At 60.2% G+C, this 10958-nt stretch overlaps 1 protein-coding gene across 5 annotated transcripts; it reads left to right on the top strand.

The window, feature by feature from the left end:
• The first annotated feature begins 466 nt into the window (after nucleotides 1-466).
• BBC3 (BCL2 binding component 3) lies at nucleotides 467-10607 on the top strand. Of its 5 annotated transcripts, XM_024979178.2 has the most exons (4): nucleotides 479-1591; nucleotides 5581-5869; nucleotides 7305-7495; nucleotides 9492-10607. In XM_024979178.2, the coding sequence occupies exons 1-4, from the start codon at nucleotides 1532-1534 to the stop codon at nucleotides 9606-9608; spliced, it is 657 nt and encodes a 218-aa protein (XP_024834946.1). In that variant the 5' UTR covers nucleotides 479-1531; the 3' UTR covers nucleotides 9609-10607. The 5 variants fall into 5 exon arrangements, with proteins under 5 accessions (XP_059733565.1, XP_024834947.2, XP_024834946.1 ...); XM_059877582.1 differs by lacking the exon at nucleotides 9492-10607 and having other exon boundaries at nucleotides 467-1591; nucleotides 7305-9485; XM_024979179.2 differs by lacking the exon at nucleotides 9492-10607 and having other exon boundaries at nucleotides 468-1661; nucleotides 7305-9485.
• The last annotated feature ends 351 nt before the right edge of the window (nucleotides 10608-10958 follow it).

The raw sequence follows: 10958 nt of genomic DNA, 5'->3' as shown, positions 1-10958 counted from the left end.
AGATTCTCCAGGCGAGAACACTGGAGTGGGCTGCCATGACCTCCTCCAGGGGACCTTCCCAACCCAGGGATCAAACCCATGTCTCTTACATCACCTGCATTGGCAGGTGGATTCTTTACCACTAGCATCACCTGGAAACCTCCCTGGAGTTAACATTTATTAGGCACTTACACCGTGTGAGCATATACACATGCACATACATACGAGACACTGTGCTCACTGACTTCCACGCATGATCTCATTTAATAAATGTCTACAGCAGCATTTCTAAAACGCCTTTAAGTTCGATCCAGAGGCAGCAATACATCCATTTTCTTTGTGACTTGGGATGTAACCGCTATAATAAAATTTTCACAAAAACAATATTTTCCTTTGACTTCAACATTTTTAAAATGGGATCATTTTGTTTTGTTTTGAGTCTGGTCAAGAGCCACTAAAGTTGCAGGCAGAAGGGATTAACTATAAAGGGGCACAAGGGGGGATTTCCCTGGTGTGGTCCAGTGGCTAAGACTCCGTGCTCTCAATGCAGGGGACCTGGATTCGACCCTTGGTCAGGGAACTAGATCCCACATGTGGCAACTAAGAGTTTGCCTGCAGCAACCCACATGCCACAACAAAGGCTCACATGCCACAATCAAAGATCCTGTGTGCCGCAACTAAGACCTTACACAGCCAAATAAATACATAAATAAAATATCAAAAAATAAAACAGGGGGAGCACAAGAGAAGTCTTGCGGAGGGCGACAGACAGGGTCCAAATCTGGATGTGGTGATGTGGAACAGTGTCCATTTGTCCCAACTCCCCAAACTATACACGTAAAAAGAGTAAATGTTATGATATGTAAATACATCTCAGTGAACTCAGAATAAGATCCACACCAGTGATTTCACAATACATGGTTCACACACATGGGTCATGACCCACAGCTTGGAAGGGGAATTCCCTGATGATCTGGTCCAGTGGTTAGGACTACACTGTTTTCACTGCCAAGGACCCGAGTCCAATCCCTGGTCAGGGAACTAAGATCCCACAAGCTGGGTGGCACAGCCAAAATAAATAAATAAAAATAAATTGAAAAAAAGAAAAGAAAAATAAAACACACTGGAAGAAAGAAAGGAAGGAAAGGTCAATGAATGAATGATTGAATGAATGAAGGAAAGGAAGCAGAGAGGGAGGGTGAACTGGTCCCCAGTATTTGAAGGAGGGAGATCACATGTGAGACCTGCCTTTTCTGCTCTTGGGAAATCGAAGCATCTGGCCAAACTTGAGAACCTGGACAACCCCCTGAGAACCCCCCTTTGCTGGGCACTCAGAGGCCCCTTGCCCTCTGATGATGCCGTGGGGTTTGGGGGGTGATGCAAAGGGAATGGAGGGTGCAGGGGAGACAGAGCCCCAGAGCCTTTAGACACCACCTTGCGTCACCTCACCACATCAGAGTGGGGGAAGGAGTGACGAAGGGAGACTGAGAAAGGAAAGGGAACTGAAAGGCAGAAAACCCCGGGTGAGAGCCACTGCAGAGGCTGCCCGGGCATGTCCCGTGCCAGCTGCCCGGGGCTTTCTTCTCCCCCTGGGTCCCCCACCAGATTCGTGGTGAGTGCGGACAGGTGCACATGCTTCTGGAGCGTGTCCCAGCAGTGGGCCACTTAGGAACCTGTCACAGGTGTGACTTTGTGACTGTCTGTTGGGGGAGTCCGTCTTTTTATGTCTAGCTTGATCTGTGTCCGGGAGGGTCAATTTCTGACAGTTTTCATGTGTCAGCTATGAGTTGCTGGGGGTGTGTTTGTGTGTGAGCTGCTGGAGGTGTGTCCCTGTAGGTGTTTCTACACACTATAGATCAAGCAGTGTGTCCAGGTGTCCCAGTGACAGGTGTCGTGTGTGTGTGTGTGTGTGTGTGTGTGTCCTGCTCTATCAGGAAGTTTCTGTGTGCCGACAAGACAAGCTCTTAGTGGGTGTGTGTGTTGTGGGTACCTAAACAGAGCTTGTGAACAGGATTGGTTTGTGAGCCTAGGTGTGCTCAGCGGTGCGGGTGTTTGTGCAACTTCTGTGTCTGTGACACTGCGTCCCAGTGAGACTGGTAGGAAGTCATGTTACGTATGTATTTGTGCCTGAATGGGAGAGTGCCTCGTCAGTGCGTGAGTTTGTGTGTCCACGCCCCTGTCCAGGGAGTGTATCTGGCGTGTCTGCGAGTGGGCTTGGCCCCGTGGCCCTGACAGCACGTGACTTTATGTACCCTGGAGCGCCAGACGGTCAGCCCGCATACACGTCTCGGGGTGTGTGTCTGTGGGTCCCAGTCAGTGTGTCAGTGTGTCAGTGTGTGTGTGTCCAGCTGTCCCGCCCGCCTGGACGGCCGATCGGCGCGCCTCCGCCCCCAGGCCCAAGCCTTGCCCCGCCCCCGGCTGCAGGGAAACCCCCCGCGCCGAGGTAGGGGGCGCGGCGCGCGCCTGCAAGTCCCGACTTGTCCGCGGCGGGCGGGCGGGCGGGCCCGGCCGTGGCGTCACTCGGGGGCGGGGCGTGGGACCCGCCAGGCGGGGGCGGGGCGGGGCGGGGCGGCCTCCGAGCGGGCCCGGGATCAGCCGGGCGGCCTGAGACGCGGCGCGAGCCACATGCGAGCGGGCGCCTAGCGGCGGCGGCAGCAACAGCGATAGTAGCAGCAGCAAGCAGTAGCAGCAGCAGCAGCAGCAGCAGCAGCAGCGTCCAGGACGCGAACGCGCCTGAGGTTCGAGGAGCAGCTGCGGCAGCAACAGCAACAGCCACTGCAGTTAGAGCGGCAGCAGCCGCAGCGAGCGGCGCTCGGCGGGCGCGCCCTCCTGAAGGAAGCCGCCCGCCCCCCATCACCATCCCCTCCGGCGTGTTCATGCCCCCGGGGTGAGTGTGCGCACCCCGAGTCCCCGCCAGCCGCGATTGGCCAGGCCGGGTGGGCTCCCTGGAGGAGGTGGCGGGAGTGCACTCGGATAGACAGTGCGGGGGCAGGGCGCGCTGCGTCCCCACACCGGGCTCCCCTCTCTCCCTGCCCTCCCCACCCTCCACGAGGCTGGGGTCCCTGGGCGGGAGGCACTGAGGGTCCAAGAGCGCAGGTGCCTCCGCGGTCCGGCGGGTTTGTTTACAAACAATGGGGTGCGGGCTCGGCAGCGCCCCCTGGTGGCCAGTGCGGGCCCGGGGAAGTAAGTCGCCCCGGACTGCCCCGGCCCCTGCAGTCCCGGAGGGGCGGGGGGTGGGGGTGGGGGTGGGGGGGACGGCGTGGAGGGGCAGCCACACCCCGGGCGCGCGCCCGCTGGGGGCGGCGACAGGGGGCGGCTCGCGGGCCGTGGAGTCTGCGGCTCCTGCGGGCGGGGGCTGCGCCCCAGCAACAGCCGGTTATTGGCCCCGCGCTCGCCTGGCGGGCGGGGCGGGCGCACGTGGCGGCGGCGGCGTGGGGGGTGGGGGGACTCTGACAGCGCAGGGGGGCGTCTGGGCCCGCCGTGGGAGCGCGCGTGTGCGGGGTGGTGGATCTGCAGGTGTCTCGCCTGGGTGTGTGCGCGTGTCTGGCTCCGAGTTTGTGCTGGGGTCTGCAGGGAGTGGTTGTGCCAGTCCCGGGGCATGTTGGGACTGTGGCCCCGTCGGGGTGTGCGGCGCCGTCCCCCTGTGTGTGTGAGGGGGTTCTCTCCGTGTGTGCTGCCGCGCCTGAGGGCTGGGCGCTCTGTTGATGTGTGGTGTACTTGTGTGTGTTCTCTCTGAGAGTTGTCTGTGTGTGCTGTTTGGGGGTGAGTCTGTGGCTCCTGGTTGCCTGCTTGCGCTATAGTGTGTGTGCGCGTTGCCTGAGTGAACTGTTTGTGTGTTTACGTGTGCGTCTTGCCCGACGGGCTGTGTTTGTGAGTGCTTGTGTGTCTTGTCAGTGTGGACTGTATCTGTGTCTATCTCCAGGGCATCTGGCTCAGCTCAGCGTTTGCGGATGTCTGTTTTCTGTCCAGGTGTCTGTGTGAGTTCTGCGTCGTGTGTGTGTGTGTGTGTGTATGGTGGGGGGTTGTCTCAGTCTGTGTTTGGCTTGTGTGTCTGGCATCGCGTCTGGGAATTGAGGAGCTAGGCTCTGTGGGGTCTGAGTAGAAAGTCAGTAGATGCTGCTGGCAGCCTCTTGTACAGGGATGTGTCTGAGCCCGTGTGTGTGTGTGTGTGTGTGTGTGTGTGTGTGTGTGTGTGTGTTGTGAGAGAGAGAGAGTGTGTGTGTTGAGTCTGAGGGGCTTGTCTCTGTGATCGGCTGGCTCGTGTGTGTCATGTGGGCTGTGTGTGTGTGTAGTGTTTATGTCAGTCACGTGAGACCAGTGTTTTCTGAGGGTGCTTCAGGTGTGCGCCCTGCCAGGCCAGTGTGGGATTAGCTGTAGTGTGTGTGCGCGCGTGTGTCCAGGGCTGACAGTTGGTAATGGTGTTTGGAGGTTCGGGGAGGAGGGTAGGCTGATGTCTGCTGTTGTGTTTCCGTGTTGCTGCTGGCATGCGGTGGTTCATCCGGATCTCATGACATGTGTGCCTGCTTTACATGTGTCCCGGGACCTAAGAGTTGGTGACAAGTGGGTGTGTTGCAGTTGTACAGCTCCCTGTGTGTCCACGGAGGTCTGTTTTGTGTTGATATGTGTGTGAGTCCTGAGGGGTGTAGGTCTTATCTATTGCGGGTGCGTTACGGGGAGGGGCACGTGTGCCTGAGAAGGGACAGTGCCCTAGCTGGTATGTGTTTCTGTCTGTGCTTGTGATGGCCACATTGTGAGTCTCTGTGGCTCTGTGGGTATATTAACAGCGGGTCAGTGGGTGACATCCTGACAGTTTGCGTATCTGTGTTTTTGAGATGGGGTGTACCAGCCAGCATGCAGTGTGTGGATAGCTGTTCCGTGGTCTGTGTGTGTGTGTGTCCTGGGACCTTTCGGTGTCTTGGGGTGCAAATAGGAGGCCTGGTGGGAGGTCGGGCGGGCTAGTCCTGCTTGAGTCCTGTGTGTGCGTTGTGTTCGCTCCACATACACCTCCTCTTGGTCCTGTGTGAGTCCTGGTGTTTGTTGTGGGAGCAATCGCAGTGCCTGGCTGCCCTCCGTGTGTGTGTGTGTGTGTGTGTGTGTGTGTGTGTGTGTGCGCGCGTGCGCGCGTGCCCATCGCTGTGTTCCAAAAGTTAACCCTGCCAGCCCAGGCCCTTTGTGAGTCCCAGGTTGGGTGAGTTTGTGTTAGGGGGCTGTCAGCCCTTATACACACACTGCTGACAGGCCCACGAGTCTGGGACCTGCGTGAGCCCCTGTCCTTGCTATGAGAACCGTCCTGTGCCTCCTCATCCCTGGTCCCTTCTGTATGCCGGTCACCATGTTGTCCCTGGTCCCTCCTGTGTGCTGGTCACCACGTTTGGGGGAGGCTGTCTGGGTTGGCTGGGCCTGGGGTCAGCCTGGGGAGGGGGCTGTCTGAGGGGCCATCACACACACCTACAGCTCCCTCCATCACAGCTCTGTGTGTCGTGGACCCTCGTGGGCTGCCCCAGCCCGCCGTGCGGGCAGAAGTGGGGTACCCTGTGTACCTTGTGGGGCTCCCCCTGCACTGCCCCGCTGCTGACCGCGCCCGTCTGCCCTGTCCCGCAGGCCCCAGGGAGCGCCATGGCCCGAGCACGCCAGGAGGGCAGCTCCCCGGAGCCCGTAGAGGGCCTGGCCCGCGACGGCCCGCGCCCCTTCCCGCTCAGCCGCCTGGTGCCCTCGGCGGTGTCCTGCGGCCTCTGCGAACCCGGCCTGCCTGCTGCCCCCGCCGCCCCCGCCCTGCTGCCCGCCGCCTACCTCTGCGCCCCCACCGCCCCGCCCGCCGTCACCGCCGCCCTGGGGGCCCCCCGCTGGCCTGGGGGTCCCCGCAGCCGGCCCCGAGGCCCGCGACCCGACGGTGAGTGCCTGCCCCCAACCCGAGATGCCGGGAGCTGGGGAAAGAGAGACCCCGAGGAACCCGGGAAAGGGGAGCGAGTCGGGGGAGGTGGTGAGCCGGCGGGGCCACTGGGAGGGTGTGGCCAGTGTGGTCTTTGTGTTGCAAGAAGCAGGAAGACGGAGTGGGAGGCTGGGGGGTGGGGGGAGGCCGACTGGGAAGTCCCTCCTGGAATCGGACTGCAGTCCGCGAGCTGCAGCCCACTGCCTTTTCCGGGCCCGGGGCAACAGCTGTTTTCCAGCCCCCCACCCTCTCCAGTTCTGGGTCCCCGGGAGCCTCTTGAGGACTGCAGCTGGAAAGAGTGTGGGCAGAGGGGACTGTCACTCTCAGGACTTCGGGGAGGGGTCGAGGGTGGCCTGGTGCCTTTATCTGCATCTCTTTGACCAGGGCCCGCCCTCTCTGCAGTCAGAGAGGAGGAAGGAGGGGGAGGGTCCATTGTCTGGGGGAAAGGGTGGGGGGGGGCGGGTCTTGGGGAGGGAAGGGTTAAAGGTCCCCTGCCTGCTGGGCTGTTAACTCCGTGGTGCCCGGCCGGCCCGCACGCTGGCAAGGGAGAGGTTGTCTCCACTCCCCTCCCCACCTGTCCCCGGAGCCCGGAGAGGTCAGGAGAGGGCAGACTTCCCTGGCCAGCGGAGGCTGGAGGAGACCCGGTTCCTAGACCAGAGTGACAGGCATGGAAACTGAGGCCCTGAGGTTAGTTCTCAGGGATCCCTCAAGCCAGGACCCGGCGTGACAGAGGGAGAAAGAGTCGTCAGAGGAACTCAGAAAATGCGTGGGGACGTCCCGCATCCTATCCTCCAGGCTCACAGGGGGCCACAGGCCGGCCTTCTGGGTTTCCAGGCCTCTGCCACATCCGGGGGTGTGGCCTCACTGTGGTTGGACACTAGAGGGCAGGAGACCTGAGGCTTGTGACTCGGGGTGTAGTCAGTCACCGTATCCCAGTGTGACCTTGGGCCACTTCCTAGGGGGAGCCTCAGTTTCCCTGTCGGTTGAGTAGAGCAGTCAAAATTTGGCAATCGTTTTGGAAGGAGCTTGGCCGGCCATGGTCCATGGGGTCGCAAAAAGAGTCGGACACGACTGAGCGACTTAAACATCAACAAACAACTTCGGTAGGATAAGAGGAAGCACTTCCAGAATAACACGGGGAGTGGGGTGGTAGCTGGCTAGACAGGTGAGCCCAGGAAGGCCCCCCCAGCACTTTTGTTCTCCCCCGGGAAGTAGGAGCTAAAACATCTAGCTCTTAAGAGGGCAAAGTGGCATCGCTCGAGATGAGGTGGGGAGCCGAAGAGAAGTCAGGCGACGGGAAAAGGGAGAAGCAAGTCCTAGCCAGCCGGCCCTCCTCCGGGCCACTGCAGGACCTTAGAGGGGTGGTGGGTGTGACCCCAGCCCCGGCTTTTCCCAGGTCCTCAGCCTTCACTCTCGCCCGCGGAGCAGCACCTGGAATCACCAGTGCCCAGCGCCCCGGGGGCCCTGGCGGGCGGCCCCACCCAAGCGGCCCCGGGAGTCCGGGGGGAGGAGGAGCAGTGGGCCCGAGAGATCGGGGCCCAGCTGCGGCGGATGGCGGACGACCTCAACGCGCTATACGAGCGGCGGGTGAGTGCTGGGGGAGGGGCAGACGGCAGGTGGGACTTCCCGCTGGGGAGGGGGCTGCGGCGGCCCAGCCAGATGTGCGGCAGCTGCTGCCCTGCGCGGCGGGGTCGCGCCGGGGACAGGCAGCTGGGAGGGGCGGCGTGGTCGCCGAGCCGCCGCCGTAGGGCCCGCGGCGCGGCCGGCACGGCCCGGCTTGAGGGCCGGGGCCGGAGCGTCCGCGAGCGCCGCTGCGCGCCCGGGGCCAGCGGCCGTGGGGACTGAGGGCGGCGCTAGGTGGAGCGGCTCATATATCCCGGGCTATTTATAGCCGATGAGTCAGCAGCGGCGGCGCGGCCGCGCCCGCCCCTCCCGCCCGCCAGCGCGGCGGCGGCGGCGGCGCGCCACCCTGCTTCCCGGGGGGCTGGGGGCGGGGCCTGGGGCTCCGCCCCGCCGGAGGCCCCGCCCCCGGGGCCCGCAGCCAGGCCTCTCATTACTACCAGATACTTGAAGCCTAAGGCGGTGGAACGGAGAATAACAGACACCGGGGCGCCCACCACCCAGCTCTGTCCAACCTGAACATTACAGCCACACTGCTTGCTTATTCGAGGCAAAAAACAAAAACCGGATGTTGCGAAGCCCCTTGACCCCCCCCCCCCCCTTTCAAAGGAAACCTCACAGATTGGCTTGTCCCATTGGTCTGTAGGTGTTGATTCTTTTACAACACATTCACCAGGCCACAAACAATACTTAGGATTGCCAGGCGTTTCAGAGCTAATAAACGTGATCTGGTGTGTTCTCAAAGCTGCTCCCACCCCCTCAGTGTTGTGCTTGAGATACATCCACGGGCAAGGGAGCTTCAGTTCATTCATTTTCACTGCCACATAGCGTAGCATTCTGTTGGATCACCATGTAGTATCCATCTTCATTTTCTCATTGGTGGGTATTTAGGATATTCCAGAAGTGTCTCAAATTTTTTAATGTAATTTAATTTTATTGTTATTTCTTTTGGCTGTTCCAAAAAATGCGTATCTCCAGGCACACACATGTCTCCACAGTAGATACCTGGGTGGTCTGCCAGCCCCTAGCCTTGGTAAATAATAGTTGGCTTGCTCAGCAAGGTGACTATGCCAAGTGGCACTCTACAGTGGGACGGTGGCATTTCTGCCAATCTCATGTGACCCCTTGGTCACCTTCTCCTGGCTGGAAAATTCGGTGGGGACTGAGGCAGAGACAGATTGGTACCAGGCAGCACACCCCCAGGCACCCAGTAAGATTAGCATGGTTGATCTGACCTTCTTGTTCGCATCTGTAAAATGGGTTTCTTCTTCCCATCTGGTGGGGATGAGATTAGTTCCTTGGCACAGGACCTAGGCCTGCACTCAGCACAGAGTGGAGAGAACTGTAGCTCTCCATAAGTATTGAGTATTGTTGATTTTTATTGGAGGGCAACTTTTTCTTGTATCTAGCTTTCTTCGTTCTCCCTTTTCTAGCATTGTGGAGCTGCGACAGTCCCGGAGGCTGCCCCCAGCCTTTATCCTGCCACTCGGGAAAGGGCTGGGGGTTTGCTTGACCCAAACATATTTCTGTACAGCTTCAGCACTGAATAGTTCCCGGTTCTTACACAGAGTGTTCTAGAATCACTGAGACAGGGGGACTCTATGCTCCCTTCTGTGTGTCTCATCAGCTTTCAATGGGAGGGCAGGTGGGCTGTGGTCCAGCCTACCCCTCAAGCCTGGGTGACTTCGGTCGAGTGACTGTCTTCATCTGGAGACCAGGAACTAGGAGATCAGAGCTGATACCCACGGGCCCTATGCTGAGGGCCTCGTCCACATCCTGTCCCTCCTAGTCTCTTCCAGGCCAGGAGATGACCCAATGAACGATAATAACAGTACCGCCCTGAGCAGGTTGGTGGAGGGTCTATGCCTCCTGCCTCGCTGCCCTTCAGCCTGACCCCCTTGCGCGCCCCACCCACCTGTCCGGCTCTAGCCCGTCTAACTTCCTGTCTGCTCCCTTTCCCCAGAGACAAGAGGAGCGGCAGCGACACCGCCCCTCACCCTGGAGGGTCCTGTACAATCTCATCATGGGACTCCTGCCCTTTCCCGGGGGCCGCGGAGCCCCCGAGGTGGAGCCCAATTAGGTGCCTGTACCCGCCCGGTGGACGTCGGGGACCCAGGGGGGCAGGACCCTCCCAACTCCTGATGCCCTGGCCAGCGCGGGGGACTCTTTCTGCACCATGTAGCATACTGGACTACAGCCCTGCCCGACCCAGGGGCGGGCCAGGGCAGCCACTCCCGACCCAGCCCTGGCGTAGCCCCGGGGAGCACTGATGGAGACGTGGACTCCTGGGCCCCTGGCTGAGGGGCCAGGGGAGAGAGGGCTGACGGACTTGGCGTCTGAAGGCGGCGGGGACCAAGGGGGCAGGGCCTGAGCTGCCTCCCTCTGCTGCCCACCACCATCTCAGGAAAGGCTGCTGGTGCTGGCTGCCCATTCCAGCTGCAGCGGTGACACTGGGGAGCGGGGGTCTCTCCCCCCGGCGCTCCTTCACTTTGGGCCTGGCCTCAGGCCCCTGGTGCTTCCCCCCCTCCTCCTGGGGAGGGGGCCCATGAAGAGCAAATGAGCCAAACGTGACCACTAGCCTCCTGGAGCCAGAGAGTGGGGTGCGTCCTGACGGGTGCCCCGGCCCAGCGCCCAGCCATCTTCCCTGAGCCAGCCGGTAGGTGGTGGGCATGCCTGCCTCACCTTCATCTGGGGGTGGGTGGCCAGGAGGGGCCCAGACTGTGAATCCTGTGCTCTGCCCGTGACCACCCCCCGCTCCCCCCCATCAATCCCATTGCATAGGTTTAGAGAGAGCACGCGTGACCACTGGCATTCATTTGGGGGGTGGGATATTTTGGCGGAAGCCACCCCAGCCTTAGTCCCCAGGGCGAAGCGCTGGGGGAAGACGGGGAGTCAGGGAGGGGGGGAAAATCTCAGAAGAGGGAGGAGTCTGGGAGTGGGGAGGGATGGCCCAGCCTGTAAAATACTGTATATGCGCTGCTGTAGATACCGGAATGAATTTTCTGTACATGTTTGGTTAATTTTTTTTGTACATGATTTTTGTATGTTTCCTTTTCAATAAAATCAGATTGGAACAGTGGATACTCTTGTCAGCTGTCCTTCCCCGCGGCGGGGCCTGGGCCCAGCCTGTGACCCTTTGCTGGGAGGAGGTGGGTGGGTGGTGCCTGGAGCACCCTGGGGTGTCTGTCACTCTGGTTAAAAGATGGCTCTGTGCCATTGTGGGAGCCCAACCTTCATGCACCCCACCTGGGCTCCCACTAAAAGCTAAGCCCTGCAAAGACAGGGCTTTGGGGGGACTTTCTCACTTTATTCCTATTGGATAAAACATCAGGGGGCTCAAGATTCACAGAATGAGTGAATGACCTTTAACTTACTCAGAAGTCCCACCGTGAGGAGCCCCGGGGAATGTGTCAGTCCTGAGATAGACCTG

The sequence above is a fragment of the Bos taurus genome, chromosome 18 (assembly GCF_002263795.3).
Source record: "Bos taurus isolate L1 Dominette 01449 registration number 42190680 breed Hereford chromosome 18, ARS-UCD2.0, whole genome shotgun sequence".
NCBI classification, from domain to species: Eukaryota; Metazoa; Chordata; class Mammalia; order Artiodactyla; family Bovidae; genus Bos; species Bos taurus.
This window is presented reverse-complemented; position numbering and strand designations above follow the sequence as displayed.